Source organism: Nelumbo nucifera, chromosome 1 (assembly GCF_055504915.1).
Source record: "Nelumbo nucifera cultivar China Antique chromosome 1, China Antique-T2T, whole genome shotgun sequence".
NCBI classification, from domain to species: domain Eukaryota; kingdom Viridiplantae; phylum Streptophyta; class Magnoliopsida; order Proteales; family Nelumbonaceae; genus Nelumbo; species Nelumbo nucifera.
Window position 1 is genome coordinate 85,818,836 of NC_142649.1, and position 18,672 is coordinate 85,837,507.

Here is an 18,672-nt window from a genome sequence, read left to right on the forward strand (position 1 = left end):
ATACCACTAAATACATTCAATTATTAAGTCTCACATTTAAGTCATTAAATAAATCACATTCTATCTCATTGAATCCAACATTTATGCTTTTGTTTATTATTATTAAATTCCACTAATAAATCCATACACAATAAGTATTAAGAATGAAATTTTATATTTTTAAAATAAACATAGAAATGAAATCATATTTTTCATTTAGGTAGTGGGTAAGTAGTTCAACCATTTGGGTCAAATGGATAATTTCATGATGTTATAAAAAAAATACAAATTTAGAGATTAAAAGTACTTTTGTTTATCATGATTCAATTACACTATTAAATCCATACACAATAATTATTAATAGAATGGAGTTTTATATTTTTAAAATACAGCTAGAAATGAAATCATATTTTCCATCTAGGTGGTGGGTAAGTACTTCAACCATTTGGCTCAAATGGATAATTTCATGATGTCATAAATAAATAGTACAAATTTATAAATATAAAAGAATACAAAAATATAGGAAAAAAAGAAATTTTGAAAAAAAATTGGACACGTTTCTATTATTATATATTTGTCATATTAAAAAGTATGATAAAATATACATAATTTTATTAATGAGGAACATCAAATATACAACTTAAAACCGATGGGAAATTAAACCATATTCTTATCTAGGGGTGGGTTAGTGGTTCAACCTTTTAGGTTAAATAGGTTAACTCATGATGTATAATTAAAAATATATTTTTTAAATAAAATAATACAAAAAAATGTAATTAGTTCATCTCCTTTGAAAGGGCAGGAGATGTAATTAAAAGAATACCATTATATACATTCAATTACCTCTCATTAAGTCTCACATTTAAGTCATTAAATAAATCACATTCTTTCTCATTGAATCCAATATTTATACTTTTGTTTATCATCATTAAATTCCACTAATAAATCCATACACAATAAGTATTAAGAATGAAATTTTATATTTTTGAAATAAACATAGAAATGAAATCATATTTTTCATCTAGGTGGTGGGTAAGTAGTTCAACCATTTGGGTCAAATGGATAATTTTGTGATGTTATAAAAAAAAATAATGCAAATTTAGAAATATAAAAAATACTTATGTTTATCATGATTAAATTCCACTAATAAATCCATACACAATAATTATTAATAGAATGAAATTTTTTGTTTTAAAATAAAACTAGAAATGAAATCATATTTTCCATCTAGGTGATGGGTAAGTACTTCAACCATTTGGGTCAAATGGATAATTTCATGATGTCATAAATAAATAAAAAAATTATAAATATGTAAAATACAAAAAATATAGAAAAAAAAAGAAAATTTGAAAACAATTGGACACATTTCTATTATTTTATATTTATCATATTAAAAATAAGTATGACAAAATAGACATAATTTTATTAATGATGGACATCAAATATACAACTTAAAACCGATGGGAAATTAAACCGTCTTCTTAACTAGGGGTGGGTTAGTGGTTCAACCTTTGAAGTCAAATAGGTTAACCCATGATGTATAATTAAAAATATTTTTTTTAATAGAATAGTACAAAAAATGTGAAAGAATTTTGGGCACATCTATAATATTATATACTAATAATACAAACAAAAATAAATATGATAAACAATAATTATTTTATCATTGATATAAATGAAATGAAAAATTTAAAACCAGTTTGAAAATGAAACCATTTCCATATCTAGATGGTAGGTAGGTCAATAATTTAACATTCCGGGTCAAATGGGTCAATCTATGATGTCATAACTAAGTAATATATATTAATTACATACATATATACATAAACTCAAAGAAAATTAAGCTTTGTATAAAGCATTTTGATACAGTTCTATTGTTATATATTCACCATATTAAACAACTATAAATGTGAAAATAAGAATTACTTTTATCGATGATGAAAATGGAATACATGATTTAAAATCAACCGAAAAAGCAAAATGGTTTTTCCAACCAAGTTGTGGTTTAGTGGTTAAACTATCAATGTCTAATGGATCAACACATGATGTTATTATTAAATAATAAAATACATAAAATTCTAGAAAATATAGAAATTTATCGATAATTTTGGGTACATTCTATAATATTATATATACATCATATAAAAAATATGATTAATGAGAATTATTTTCACTAATGATAGAAATGAGATAAAATTATGATAAAAAATAAAGAGCATTAATGTCTAACACATGACCTGACTAAGCATGTCAAATGCTTCAATAATTTAATTAGCTACGTCATCGTAGGCAAGTGGTTTGGTAGGGATGTAAACAAATCAGATCAGATTTGAATAAGGGTATATTCAAATCTGATTTGATCCAAAGATTCAATTGGATCTCATAAATATTGATTCGAATTTGAATCCGATCAAGATGTCGGATATTCGAATATGATACAATTTGATTTATTTTTTTTAAATAATTAATTATTAAAAGAAAAGGAAAATATAACAGTTGAAATAAACAAACAAAAAATACAAGTATTTTTTCAACTATTTCCATCGTATAAAAAGTTTACAAAAATGCAATATAAATAATATATTTATAAATAAATAATAAATAACACATATATTATATATAAATAATTGATTTGACCACAATATTAAAAACCAGTATTCAAACAATATATTGGAATTGCATTTCCTATTGGTAAATAAGAAATTTTTATTATCTCATTAATTAAATAATAAAAAATAAAAATATAGAATTTTTTATAAATATTAAAAAAATTGAACATACATTAATATTATATATTCTTCATATTTAACAAAAAAATATTTGAAAAAATGAGAATTATTGTTAGTAAAGATAGAAATGGCTAAAATATAATGAATTAATGTCTTAATTAGAGATGCAACTTGGCAAGTTCGGGTTGGGCTTTACTCAAAATTTGAATGGGACCAGCACAAGGGCCCCAGTTCGAAATGGTGCAAAATGCTAACTGGGGCCAACCCAAGTTGCACCCCTAGTCTTAATCATAGTCCATTTTTCTGGTTAAATAGGTTAACGATTCAACCCATAAGGTCATTTGGTTCTTGATTATTATCACCATCATCACAACGTTCAAAAAATCGTTACATATCACCCGATACGTATCATATCGGCCCCTTCCCGATATGCCCCTACAAGAGTTGTATCATGTTAGGGCTTGGTTCAGAGGGTAGCCAACACTTAAACTAACCCTTTTGAACTAGTATTGAAATAAAAAATAAAACTTAAAGAAAAGGGCCGATATGCCCTAGCAGCGTATTGCCATGTATTGATACTTTGAACCTTGCATCATCATTTGATACTACCATATGCAAAAATAAGAATTACTTTTATTGGTGATGAAAATGGAATACATGATTTAAAATCAACCGAAAAAGAAAAAATGATTTTTCCATCCTAGTGGTGGGTTATCAGTTCAACTATCCATGTTCAATGGATCAAAACAAGGTGTTAATTAAAATAATAAAATACATAAATTTCTAGAATCAAGGTATATTTGAATTCAATTCGATCCAAAATTGATTAGATATCATAAATATTGCTCTGAATCTGAATCTGATCAAGATGTTCGATATCCGAATCTGATATGACCCGATTTAATTTAAAAAAATAATAAATTATTAAAAGGAAAAGAAAATATAATAGTTGAAATAAAGAAAAACAAAATATATAAGTATTTTTTCAACTATTTTCATCATATAAGAAGTTTACAAAAGTACAATATAAATAACTTTATAAATAAATAATAAATAACATATATATTATATATAAATGATATATATACAAATAATTGATTTGACCACAATATTATAAACCAATATTCAAACAATATATTGGAATTGCATTTCCTCTTGGTAAATAAGTAATTTTTATTTTCTCATAAATTAAATAATAAAAAATAAAAATATAGAATTTTTTATAAATTTTATAGAAAAATTTTAACATGCATTAATATTATATATTCTTCATATTAAACAAAAATATATTTTAAAAATAAGAATTATTATTAGTAAAGATTCAAATGGCTAAAATATAAAAAAAAACATAAATTAATGTCTTAATCATAATTCATATTTTTGGTTAAATAAATTAATGGTTGAATCATTAAGATCATTTAATTGGCGACTATTATCATTTTATATTGCCACATTTAATGCACATGCACGTTTAGTAGTATTAAAAAGTAATGGGATAGTTGAATAAATTAATGGGATGGAGGGGAAAAATTAATGGGATCAGAGGGTAATAGATGGTGCTCGTACACCATTTGACTGAAACACCCACATGTATGGGCTTAATCGAATGCACTGATTGTACCCAAATTAACTTTTTGTATATATATATATGTGGCGTTGGTTCATCCACATTTAATTGGGGGTTGTACTTCAATTGATTTTTTATTTCAAACGCTGGTTTGTTCATTATGCAATCCACACAATTTGGGTTAGTGTTAGGGGTTTAATTTTGACTACAATACCTCTTAAAAACTAGTTGTTTATAAGGGTTGTTCATAAGAAGGCCCAATCCGACCAAATCGATTAATCTGGACTGACCCAACTTGAGTCGGCCGGGTTATCTTCAGCATCGGTCGGTTTCGGGTTGTAAAACATCATAAACCAATGGTTCGGGTCGGTTTCAGTTTTCTTGTGTGAAAACCGAAACCGATCCAAACTGAACCGACTTAGTAGTTAGTAGTTAGTTCCTACTTCCTAGTTAGTAGTTACAACATACTTAGTTCCTATTTAACTAAGTTGTCTCTATCCTAATTACAACCTAAATTAACTTCTAGTCTTCTACTTAGGAATAACATTAGTGGCAAGTATTGTAAGACAAGTAGACAAGGAATTTTTTTGAAAAAGTTTAAAGAAAAGAATCAAAAGATCCTAGTTTCTATGGTCTTTTACACCAAATAGGCAACCAATTACAATTAGAATAAGGTGTCCTTTTTTACTTACATTAGAAGGTTTCTTGAAATATACAAATTTCAGTCTTCTTTCTCTAATACAATTTGACTTTCTATTTTCTTGATAACTTCTATTCTAAGTTTATAACTTGGTCCACCCCCATTATTGTAGTTGAGTTTCTATCAAGCATGGTTGAACTTATAGCCAAAACCGACTCAAACCGACTCAACCCAACTCAAACCGACTAAGTCGGTTTTGGTTAACACTGGGTCGGTTTCAGTTTCAAGTTCAGATAACCCGACCAGGTCAGGTCGGTTGAAAAAACCTCAATAAACCGACCCAACCCGACCCGTGAATAAACCTATTGCTTATGACTGTTGAAAGGGGTATTTTGATCATTTTAGGGCTATATGTTATTTGGCTTAAATAATTTTCTGCCGCCATGATCCAAAATACATAAATGCCCCTAGCCCCCTAATGGCATTTTATAATTGTTAGGGGGTGTATTTTAGTCAAATTACCCCAAAAAAGGCAAATATAGGTGTTGGCCCCATCCAATGGCTATACTTTTGCATGCCACACTCATGTCGTGCTAGGTTGGGCCTATATTAGGGTCGTGCTGTGCCTTGGAGGCTTGGTCTCCTCCGCAGAATAGGCCCAATACAACCCAAAGTCCAGAGTAGTGCCTTTGCCCGGCATGGAATTGTAGCAACTGTGTCGTGCTAGGCATAACTCTTGTCATACTGGGCCATGCCGGCCCAACCAGGGGTGGAGCCAAGTATATTGGTGGGGTCCTTGTCCTCAGCCCCATCCAAACTTTTTCTTAAAACCATTATGTTTATGGTAATTGAGTGGAGGAAGGGTAAAAAACGTAATAAAGTGGGTTCTTCCCCCACCCACCGAAAAAAAAAAAAACTTTGAACTAAGAAAAAAAGATCACCTCTACCCATTCTTAAACTACACAAATTAATAAGGAATATGTTTATTTAATTACTGTAAAAATATATGTAATAGATCCAAACATTCTCAAACCATTTTTCTCAAAACCCTACTCCTTCTACTCCCTATCTTATTTTGTTGTTTAACTCCCCCCTAAGGTTCAAAGTATCGATACGCATCGAGTCGTATTGGGGCTTTCAGATACGCCCCTATAGGGGGTTTTTCGGGGTACCAACCGGTTCAGAGGGTGGATGGACTCTAAACCGGCCCCTCTAAACCAGATTCAAAAGAAACTAAAAAAAAGCTATAGATATTGCCGGATACATCACAATCAACATATAAGGCGTATCGATATTCTGAAGTCCCCCCTCCCCCCAAAGAAAATTTCTAACTCTATTGTTAAACATAGCCCACATCTATATTACAATTCTTATTCTAATTAAAACTTTCATTATTTTATTTGGGGTTCAATCCATCCCTAAAAATCTAAGTCCCATTCTAAAAGTGGATTGAATCCTAATCATAAGTTGATGCCAAATACACGAACAGGATACACGATTTATAAAATGACTACTAGGAGGGAAATGCAAATCAGATATCGGAGAGGATTACAATCCAAAAATCCTTTTTATTTATTCAAGAAATAAAAGAATATAAGAAAATGCACTTGTGCAAAACTTGATACCATGATTGTGATGTGACATTATACCACACCATCCATCAATCATACAGCTCATAATTGAATGTATCCATCTTTCTATGTATATCACAATCTAATAATTCGAAATTTCAAAAGTACAAATGATAGAATTTTATATTGCCAAGAAACTAATAAAAGATTGGGAAGTTGGGATCACATAGGCATTAATGTATAGAATGGAAGTTTTTGACATTTTGAATATTTATAACTCTGCGTAGAAATCGGAAATCTCCATTGCACCGGTAATCATCTAGTATCCATATGAGCTTAAGAGTTGACTCATTGTCACTTTGTATATTTTGTATATGAATGTTGGCTCATTGTCAAATTCAAGCCAAACCAAACTAAACACATGAGCTTAAGAGTTCAAATCGAGCTCGAGCACAAGATGTCGATAGTGTAATATTTGGCTCAATTCATCTGGTATCCATCCCTAAGAACTAGATCAATACAATCAATTCAGTTGACATGGTTTGATCCGTTAGACAGACTTGACCCATTGATGACCATGTTCGAACTTCAAATATTGCACTTGAAGCCTTTCTTATCACGGATTATCGGAGTATTCAACTTTGAACTGCATATCATGTGTGTTGATAATTTGAACACTATGAATGAGCTTAATTTACTAAACATTTTCTGAAATTTTAACAAATGGTGTATGATGTGGGGTGACCCAACCCAGCCCATTTGAGGCTGGGAGGCCTAACCCACGAGCGCCAAATCAGGGAACGATATCCACTACAGCAAGCGTTACCCTGCCCTCATCGTATGGAGCCAACCACGATGCGCTCACATGACCTTGCCAAACCCGCTACAGGCCCTCGTACGGCTCACATGACCCTCACGGATTATCGGAGTGTTCATCTCCACCTACCTCCATGCAGCTCAAGTATAAATAGGGGTACCCCCCTCCAGGTAAAGGGATTCAAAAACTCAAGACCTACAACTAAAGTCATAATAGCTATTGCAATAACTACTACCGTGACTAGTCTAGAACTATCCACCTATCCTGGTACTCTTCCTTCGTACCCTGTACTAACTTGACCGTTAGAGAATCTGCCTCGGGTTCTCACCTGGGGCCTCTGACGAGTTTTTGCCTTGTAGCACTTCGACCGTCTACCCTCAGCTTCTATTGTACTCGGGGTCCACCCCGCCTCGGCCTACACACCTCAGCCTCAACAGCGACCTCTCCGAGTCCTCAAAGCCTTCAGCCAGCCTTCGATGTCCAGGGGTGAAATTACTTTGTTGTCATCGACCATTCCGAGCACCAACAATTGGCGCCGTCTGTGGGAACGACACTGATACGTTCCCCGAAAAAATTATAGCAAGTTAAAAATTTCCCAAGCTCCGACCAATCAACATGGTACGAAGAACGAGAAATACGCAAAATCTTGTCACCAATGAATAGTTTCAAGCCATGCTCGACCACCTGGAATATTTGACACAACGAGTCAAGCAGAACTTCCCCCAGGCAGGAGGTCGCCCCCAAGGTGACCACCCCGCCGAGGAGTCAATACATCCGGGCCGACGTGGGTCCACCACCCTGTCGGCCCCCAGCCTCGGCCACGCAGAGCGAACCGAGCCCTCAGAGTCTGGCAGTAGTCGCCCGGGCGACCCACTTTCCAGAACCCTTAAACCTCCAAACCGAAGGGAGGACAACTCCAAACCTCCTAACCGAAGGGAGGAGGATCCAAAGCGATTGGAGGATAAACGTTAGCCCTCCGAGCAACATCATCGACGTCGAAGGGGCCAATTTGAGGAACAAAGGCAGGCGCCACAATTGCCCTAGTGCCCATTCCCGGGCCAAGGGCCGTCGTCGAGCCTCTTTCCCTCACGTCTCGGACCTTTGCGACGTCCTTAATGACTGCCGCACTAAACGCGAAACACGCGGTATCAACTCCAAGCACCACCGTGTTCATGAAGACCAGGATGGCACGCAGGCCATGCTCGACCCCATGTTCGCTGAACTCCGAGCCGAGCATGGAGCTGTCAAATCCGAGCTTAAATAGGTGGAAGAGAGCTGAACTGACACCTCGGTTGGACAAAGCTCCTACCAAGTGAGAATGGATGCCTTCTCCCCTGAAATCGTCGCCGAGCTCAAATAGGTGGAAGAGAGCTGAACTGACACCTCGGTTGGACAAAGCTCCTACCAAGCGAGAATGGATGCCTTCTCCCCTGAAATCGCCGCCGAGCCTCTACCCCCAAACTTCAAGGCTCCTGCCTTGGAGATGTACGACGAGAACTCTGATCCGGATGACCACATGGAGAGCTTTAGTGCATTCATGATCCTATATGGGTACTCCGATGCCTTGACGTGCCGAACTTTCCGGGCAACCTTCAAGGGAGACAGTCGGTGGTGGTTCTCAAGCATCCCACCTCGGTCCATCAACTCGTGGGAGCAATTTTCCTACATGTTATTCGTGTGCTTCATCAGCAGTCGACACCCTTAGAAGAGTGTCGTCTCACTGATGACTGTCAAGCAAAAGCGAGGGGAAAATTGCAGTCGTACATTGACCACTTCAAGAAAGAAGAACTTGAGATCCGTGACATCGACCCCTTGGTCTTCATGCATGTCGCTATCAGCAGACTCCTCCCAGGCTCTGCCCTCAAATGTTTCGTGGCCAAAAGCCAACTGAAGATGAAGCTGAAGTTCCTAGAAAGGGCCCAAAAGTATATTAAGGTTGAAGAGGCCTCGACCACGGATGCCCATGAGAGGGGCGCAGAGCACCAGAACGGAGCCCCAGAGAAGAAGAGAAAAAACGGGGACCAGAGCCGCAACAACAACAACAACAACAATAGAAAGCCTTCAGCCCCAGCCTTGGCTTATAATCAATATATGCCACTCAACTCCACCCGCACGTAGATCTTGATGCAGATCGGGCAGGAGAAATTTATGAAGTGGCTCGAAAAGTTGAAGAAGAACTCCCGTTGGGGGAATTCTAAAAATTACTACAAGTTCCACTGAGGCATCGACCACGACACCGAGGATTGCTATGATCTCAAAAACGAGATAGAGTCCCTTATTTGTTGGGGCCACCTCAAGAAGTATGAGGCATGGCCTTGGGTGGGAGGCACGGCCTTGGGTGTCGTTGACGTCATAGTGGGAGGCACGGCCTTGGGTGTCGTTGACGTCATAGTGGGAGGCACGGCCTTGGGTGGAGCCTCGGCTTCGACTCGTAAAGCCTACACCAAACAGCTAAACATCCAAGGGCCGGCCCCCAAGAAGCAAAAGAAAAAACCCCTCTCCTTCACGGATGAGGACCTGAAGGGGGTAGTAGTCCCCCATGACGACGCATTGGTGGTCTCGACCGTCATTGTGAACTTCGTAGTCAAAAGAATCCTTGTTAATAGTGGCTCCTCAACTGACATCCTTTTCTACGAACCTTTTGAAAAGATGAAGATATCTCTGAAGCACCTCCAACCAGTAGATGCCCCACTTGTATGTTTCTCCTGCAGCATCGTCAAATCAAAGGGAAAGATTTTCCTACCAGTCACAGTGGGGACAGAGCCCCAGCAGGTGACAAGGATGACAGAGTTCCAAGTCGTGAAGATTGGTTCACCCTATAATGCCATCATTTAGAGGCTAACCCTTCATGCACTCCGGGCAGCCATTTCTTCCTACCACCTTGCCTTGAAGTTCCCCACCGAGCGTGGTGTCGGGGTTGTTTGTAGGGACCAGCATGCCGCTGTCAGTGCTATGTGGTAGCGTTGAAGGGCAAGAATAAAGAAGTTCTGCCACTAGAGGGTCTAGACCTCAAGGAGGAGCCAGCAAGCCGAGGCCAGCCGGACGGGGACCTTGTCTCGGTCCCCCTAGACAAGGGCGAACCCGACAAAATAGTCCACGTCGGGTCCAACCTTCCCCCCGAGAGCCTATCTGAACTAGTAAGTTTCCTTAGATTCAATGCTGACGTCTTTGCTTGGTCCATCGTTGACATGCACGGAATTGATTCTTCAATCATTACACACAAGCTGAGCGTGGACCCGAGCTCTAGGCCAATTTGGAAAAAGAAGAGGAATTTTGCACCAGAACGTTGGAAGGCCATAGAGGAGGAAGTTGAAAAGCTACTCAACGCTGATTTCATCTGAGAGGTACACTATCCTAATTGGTTGTGAAACGTGGTTATGGTAAAGAAATCTAACGGGAAATGACAGATCTGTATTGATTTCACAGACCTTAACTATGCCTACCCCAAGGACAGTTTTCCTTTGTCGAGGATAGACCACCTCGTTGACACCATTGTAGGGTACTTATTTCGCTACCTACCTTTCTTCCGTGCCATCAAGAAGCTGAAAGTGTTCAGTGGATGAAGGAGTGCCAACGTGCCTTTGACGAGCCCAAGGTGTACTTATTTCGCTTCCCCTTCTCATCCGGTTGGCCGAGGGGGAAGCCTTGTGCCTATACCTCTCGGCCGGGGTTGAATCAGTCAGTTCAGTTCTCATCAAGGAAGATGGCGTGTAGAAGCCGGTGTACTATGCCAGTAAGGTCCTCTGAGACGCCGAGACCAGGTACCATGAGATAGAAAAGTTGGCTTTCAACCTCGTGATTTCAGCAAGGAAACATTGGTTGAATTTCTAGGCCCACATTGTAGTGGTCTTGACGAACCAGCCCCTCAAGTTCGTCCTTGCCAAACTTGAGACCTTAGGATGCCTAACGAAGTGGGTCATCGAACTGTTAGAGTTTGACATCCAGTACAAGTCGAGGCCTGCGATTAAAGCACAAACCCTGGCAGATTTCATAGTGGAGTGCACCTTCAGCCAAGCCCTTCGCCAGCCCCCAGAAAATGTTGAGGAGGATCATGTGGATGACGAGGCTCAACCTTGATGGAAGTTCTTTGTCGATGGTTCCTCTAATGCTAAAAGAAGCGGAGCGGGCTTCATCCTCCTCACCCCAGATGATATTGTCCTGGAGTATGCACTAAAGTTCGACTTTCAAGCATCGAACAATGAAGCCAAGTACGAGGCCCTCCTCACTGCTCTCCAGCTTGCTAGGGACCTTGACTCCTCACATATCGAGGTTTTCATTAACTCTCATCTAGTGGTGAATCTGGTGAATAGTGAGTACGAGACCAAAGAACAAAGCATGTCCAAGTACCTCGCCAAAGTCCAAGATCTAGCCCACCACTTTCAACGCTTCTCCCTGCAACGGGTCCTGCGAGTCAAGAACGCATGAGCCAATGCTCTCTCCAAGTTGGCAAGTACCTCAAGTGGATCCCTCATCCGGACCATGCACGTCGAGAAGCTACTATGGCCCTCCATCGAAGAAGTCCAAGTGCTCCCCATAGAGGTTGAACCTTCATGGATGGATCCCATCGTCAACTTTTTGTCAATAGGATGGCTGCCTGAAGATAGAAATGAGGCAAAGCAACTTAGACGACAGACAGCCCACTATACCCTGCTGGAGGGAAAGCTGTACTGAAGATCCTTCACCTTGCATTACCTCCTATGCCTCTGTCCGTAGGAGGGCAATTATGTGTTACAAGAAATTCATGAAGGCATCTCTGGTAACCACCTCAATGGGAGAGCCCTAGCCCAAAAAGCTCTAAGGCAGGGCTACTTCTAGCCTACCCTCCATAAGGACGCAACTAAATTGGTGCAAAGGTGTGACCCATGCCTGAGGCATGCCAACTTATGCCATAGGCCAGCCACCACTCTCTCGGCCCTCAGCAAGTGGGTAGAAGTCGAGCCTTTGGTCGCCATCACGGCGTGAGCCGTCCAAAACTTCTTTTGGAAAAACATCATCTATCGCTTTGGCCTACCCTATATGTTGGTCACGAACAACGAGAAGCAATTTGATGACGCCAAGTTCCGGGAGTGGTGTGCCTCCCTCGGCATCAGGCAATAGTACACCTTGGTAGGCTATCCCCAAACCAATGGCCTAGTCGAGGTCACCAACAAGACAATACTGCATGGATTGAAAACTAGATTGGACTGAGCTAAAGGCCTATGGGCTGAAGAACTGAATAGTGTACTCTGGGCTTAACGAACTACGTCTCGGACATCCATGGGAGAAACCCCATTCAGCTTAACCTTTGACACAAAAGCAGTAATCCTAGCAGAGATCGAACAACCAGCACTCCAAGTTGAAGCATACACTGAAGCCGAGAACGATGAAGGCCTCAGGGAAAACTTAGACCTGTTGGAAGAAGCACGAGAGCAAGCACAGATAAGGGTAGCCGCTTACCAGCAACGAGTGGCCCGCTACTACAACTCTGGCATAAAAGAAAGACACTATCAAGAGGGAGAACTTGTCCTCAAAAAAGTCATGGTCCCCAAACCCGAAGCAGGGAAGCTGGGCCCAAAATGGGAAGGCCCCTACAGAATCAAGCGAGTCGTCAACCCCTCCCTAGGACATGGAACTCAGAGAACCTCTGGATGTACTACAAATGATTGTAACACCTTTTCAAAATTGTGGAATGATTAAAGCAGAGTTCCCATTCGGCTCAATGTTCAGTGTGTGTACCTACTAAGTTCTTACAACTCTTCGGCATCGCAACCGGTAGGGGCATATAGCCTCCTCTGAGGACCATACCCCCTCGCTGGACTGACGCCAGGATTTGATGAGTAAGTAACGAATACCCTAGCTAAAAATTTAATGTGTCAGAATACACTAGCACGACCGAGGCCTCATGCGCCTTATTGCTCCGACTCAGCAGTGGCTAACCTTCTGGACTTTCACACTTAGCACTACCAGCAAAAGAAGCCAGCCTCCTCGGAGCATTGCGCTCGACCTCGTCGAAACAAACGTGCGGGGATACGGGAGCCTAGGGAGCTTTAGCTCTACCGGGGCCCCATGGAGCTAAATGAGCCTTAGCTCTGCCTCGGCCACCCCCCAATATGGCAGGCCACCTCGGCCTCATCAAGGTTAACACGTGGGGATACGGGAGTCAGGGGAGCTTTAGCTCTATCGGGGCCCCTTGGAGCCAGAAGAGCCTTAGCTCTATCTCGGCCACCCCCCAATATGGCAAGCCACCTTAGCCTCGTCAAGGTTAACACATTGGGATACGGGAGACAGGCGAGCTTCACGCCCTGCTTCGGCCTCTACCCATCACAGGCCTCTTTGGCCTGGCCTAAGTGAACGCTTAAAAGGGTGTTAGGCCAGGCAAGCCTCGGCTCAGCCTCGAAGGCTTCGCCTTGGCCACCCCTTTGCCATGATCCTGATGCGCAAAAGTAGAACAAAGTAAACCAAAGAGAACTATGCTTGTCCCACGTTGTGTTTTTTCTTTTGGAGGGGCAAGGACCCTTCGGAAACAAAAGCATAAGTGCAAAAAATGGTGCAAAAACATATAAGTAAAGATAACACAACAAAACACAAGTGCAACAGTCAAAGCAAAAGATCAAAAAATTCCTCTGATTTTCATTATGCACAAAAAATTCCTTTGGCTTTACAAATTTGTTTCATGACCTTTCAGGCTGAATACATACAAAAAGAAAAGAGAAAGAAGCATGGCTTAAGCCTCGCCACCAGTTGGAGGAGGAAGTGAAGAGTCAACAACCGCCAGGAAGCGACGTTGGCCAACTCACTAGCTCGCTTCTTTACTTCCTGGGCCCTCTTCTCGGCACTAGCCACCTTCTTCTCAGCATCGACAGCCTTCTTAGCTGCCTCCTCGGCCCTCCGCTCTGCCTTGGCCGCCCGCCTGTTCGCCTCAGAGATGCCCTCCTTGGCTTGACAGAGGCACCGCTTGGCCTCGGAGATTAGGCTCTCGACCCGAGCCCTTTCAATCTGCTCCTTAGCAAGAAGATCTTGCTTCTTTTTTAGGTTCTCCTCGGCCTCCTTACAGAACTTCTATTTGTTAGTGAAGAATCGTTGCATCTCGCCGTGCTTCTCCAGGGCATTGGCAGTAGTCTGTTGAAGCTTGTCTTTCTCAGCCTCTAGCTTATCCATGTTGGCCAGGGTCAACTTCAGCCGATCCCCTAGACCAACAAAATGAAGGCAGACCTGCAACAAGAAAACAATAGTACCCAACAAAAAGAATGAAAAAAAAAGAAAAGAAAAGAGGAACAGACTATTACCTCAGCCAGGCTCTACAACCCTTGGTCGTACAACTTGTCAGGGGCCATCCCCAACATCTGGAAGCAGTCCTAAGACAGCAGGGACCCACTTACCAGCGTTGGGCAAACTCTCGCGTTGTGGGTTGAGTCCCCCTCGTGGACCTGCCACTGAGTGCGAAAGATCTGATCAGATCATTGGGCGAGCTCTTCCAACGACGTAGGAGCAGAAAACGGCCCCATCTGCTCTGTGTGGTACTTCCACGAGGCATCGCCGGTAGAGCTCTTGGTGCGGGCCACCTTCTGCTGTGTTGACCCCCCACGGCCCCCTTGGCCGATTACTACTGCGCTTGTTCCTCTCGTCCCGACTGGCCCTCCTCGACGGGCCCCTTCCCTTCGCGGGGATCTATGGAGTGGCACCCTTCGGGGGAGTTGTTGAAGAGATCCCTTTGGCAGGGACCTATGCCTTTGTCCCCTTGGCAGGGACCTGGCGGGAAGACCCCCCCTTTGTAGGGGTAGAGACCTTCTCAGCCTTCTCCTTCTACCCATTAGAAGGCCTCTGAGGCATCTTGGCCCGTTCCTTCTACATGGCGCAAGTACGTTCCAGAACAGCCTTGCAGGCATCTATTGGCACCTCTGCAAACAAAGTAAAGCCATTAGTATGGCAACAAAAAAAAAAAAAGAAGAAGAGAAGAGAGAAGAAAAAGGGGAGGGGGAAAAAGGACGTGTTAAATGATTGCAGGGTCTCTCATAATGAGGGGAGTAGGGCTAAGACCCACAAAAACTAGTGGGACCTCCTCCTCCACCATGGGTTGGGCTTGGACTATCCCCAGGTCAAGCAACTGTGCGAGATCATCGTTCTCCTCACTCGTGAGCACGGGGACACTCTTCTCCACAGCCTGGTTAACTTCTCCCCACCCCGACTTGAAGGACCAACCCTCGAGACATGACAGAAAGAAAAATTTTCCCTTGTAGTTAGGCATGGAAGAAGGGTTGTGTATCGGCTTGGTCTTACGGGGTTGGAGGTAGTACATGCCGTTGTTGGAGGAATGCCTCCTTGGCACAAACAACACTCAGAAGAGCCTTAGCATCAGCTCCACCCCCTAGAACTGAGCCACCACCAGCATGGCCCCTATGGTCCTAACGGCGTTGGGCACCAACTGGCTGAGAGTAATCCCATACGCCCTCAACAGTTCGAAAATCAACGGATGAAGGGGAAACTGAAGACCAAACTGGAGGAAATGTTGGTAGATGCAGATCTCCCCCTCCTTAGGAGTCCACAACCATCTGCCTACTTCGGGCACCCTCACACCATAGGACGAGGGAATGAGGTACTGCCTTGCTAGAGCTTTGACCTGGTCTCCATCCAGAGAGTCCTTGAAACCCAGGCGAAGGACATCAGTCTCAGCTACTAACAGGGCAGCCCTCGTCCCGAGAACATGGTCTAGGGTTCCCTCCCCCTCGGTTGAGCAGGCCCCTTCGACCTCCCTCGGTGTCACAGAAGCGGCACTCTCACAGGGAGGGTCCTTGCCTCGACGGCTTTCTTCGGCACCCTCAGGGGCTACCCTTCCCTGGAGCACCATGATCTCCTGCTGAAGGGGGGCAAGAGTAGGACTCAATGGGGAAAGGGGAGAAAGGGTAGGGGAAGAGCTCCCTTTTGACTCATGCAGAAGTTCATAGTACTCAGGTCGAGAATCTGAGAAAAATATTGTTTAAAGTTACCTAAGAAATGTGGAGGAAGAAAGAGTGAGAGTAAAGTGTTGAAGGTTGAAGAGTCTGAAAGCTGAGTTCACTCGAAGGCAAAGGTGCTTAAAGGCAAACGACAAGAATGTTGCCGCTAAGGGCCCTATTTATAGAGGAACGAACGACTCTGATTTCTCAAGACCCAATGGCTAAGAAACCACCGCCTCCACTACCCAATCATGGCGCGCCACGTGACGCTCAACCTCGGAAGGCGAAACAACTTACTAGCGATGGCTCGGATCGTCCCTAATCCAATGGACACGAAACGCCTCCGCACCTATGATCCAGCTGCGCCGCATCCCTAAACGCTTACCCTCAGAAGGCGAAACGATGTTCTGGGTGAACCAACATGTCCACTCACTGTGGACCACAGGCTTACGTGACTTGGCCACGCAAATGCGCGCACCAGTCATACTGGAAAGCCGTCTCGTCTACGGGTCCTTGGGCTTCATAGGTCTTTGGCCTAAAACAACCTTCAGCTTCACAGGTCTTCGGCATAAATAGCCTTCGGCTCCACAGGTCTTCGGCCTAAATAGCCTTCGGCTCCACAGGTCTTTGGCCTAAATAGCCTGCGGCCCCCCATGTTCTCAGCCCAAATGATGGCACCAGAACATCCACACTGAGCGCGCCTCCCGAATCACTCGTCTGAAGCAGCAGTGTCGTAAACCACTCGCAGCCTCAGCCCTACTCATAAAGATGAACCAGGCAGAGAACGAAAGAGGATGCCACCACAAGGTACACTTCAACTCTCGGGCCCACTGGCGCTCACCATTATTACTCCCATCAGCCAAAGCCCAATTTTCCTCTTCGGCCTCGGGAGTGGGTGGGGGGCAAGTGATGTGAGGTGACCCAACGCAGACCATTTCAGGCTGGGAGGCGCAACCCATGAGCGCCAGATCAGGGAACGAGATCCGCTACAACAAGGGTTACTCTGCCCCCATCTTACGGAGCCAACCGCGATGCACTCAAATGACCCTGCCAAACCTGTTGCAGGCTCTCGTACGGCTCCCATCTCAGGCGTTCATCTCCACCTACCTCCTGGCAGCTCAAGTATAAATATGGGTACCCCTCTCCAGGTAAAGGGGTTACAAAAACTCAAGACTTGCAACTAAAGTCATAATAGCTATTGCAATAACTGCTATCGTGACTCTAGTCTAGAACTATCCACCAGGATCCTGTCCTGTTACTTTCCCTTCGTACCCTGTACTAACTTGACCGTTGGAGACTCTGCCTCGGGTTCTCACACAGGGCCTCTGACAAGTTTCTGCCTTACAGCACTTCGGCTATCTACCCTCGACTTCTATCGAACTCGAGGTCTACCCCACCTCGGCCTACACACCTCGACCTCAGCAGCGACCTCTTCGAGTTCTCAGAGCCTTCGGCCAGCCTTCGGAGTCCATGGGCAAAATTACTTTATTGTCCTCGAAGAGCAAAGAAATCAAAGTGAATATATATAAAGTAGAGAGCCCACACAAATTTACTAGCGCAAGGGCTGATACTGACTCGCCAGTGTGGTATTTCTCAGATTATTTTGGAGTTTGACTGTTGATGTTAATGTTTTTTTCTTCTTGTGAACAGAATCTATAATGGCTTAGCTCACTCCCTAGTTAAAAGAGGTCTCTACGAATAGGGGCATTTTATGTTAAACAGTCCCGCGACCAGCTACTTTGGTAGAAACTTCTACGGGATTTCCTACTCATTTTTCCTTTTCACTCTCTACCTGCCATAAAAAATTAAGAGATGTATAGCTGCAATTCACCGCGGGTAGAAAGTGAATGAGAAAAGTGAGTAGAAAATCTGGGTTTCACTTACCTAGCTGAGTCTGATTTAAATGGACCTTCTTAGTTAAGTTGCTACAGTAGTCCAACTCTGGATTGTTTTGGATATGGATGAAATCTTCTGCTTTATGAAAAAAAAAACTGAGCTGGCCACACTTACTGTTCATCTTTTGTCCCGGCCCTTTTGTGGCTCCTCCATTTAGATCCAAACCCTCTCTCTATTAATGAAATGAAACACTAAATATTAAGGGCCCTTCATTTTTTGGATTTTGAGGAGGAAGTTGGGATTTTGATTACAATTGACTAAGATATTCATGATTTATTTTATATTTTTGTAAGGTTTTATGTAAATTTTATTTTTTATTCGTGGATAAATAAATTTTTCACCCGAAGGAAAATTACTGATGAAATAAAATTATTCCTATTAATAATGATTTTTTATGATTAAAACGGTCATTTTCTTATTTACCACATATCCGTATAAATATTTCCCAAAGGAAACAACCAAAAATAGACACCAACCCTACGTCAAGTCAATTGGTCTACATTTGGTTACAAAGTCCGCTGCTTGATTATTCACTGAAGTTAACAACTCTGATTTTGGTCA

The 18,672-nt window shown here is 42.1% G+C and overlaps 1 protein-coding gene across 1 annotated transcript; it reads left to right on the top strand.

Annotated features, from left to right (window-relative positions):
* The first annotated feature begins 12,559 nt into the window (after positions 1 to 12,559).
* LOC148803510 (uncharacterized) lies at positions 12,560 to 12,979 on the top strand. The gene has a single exon (XM_088896461.1). The coding sequence runs from the start codon at positions 12,560 to 12,562 to the stop codon at positions 12,977 to 12,979; it is 420 nt and encodes a 139-aa protein (XP_088752587.1).
* The last annotated feature ends 5,693 nt before the right edge of the window (positions 12,980 to 18,672 follow it).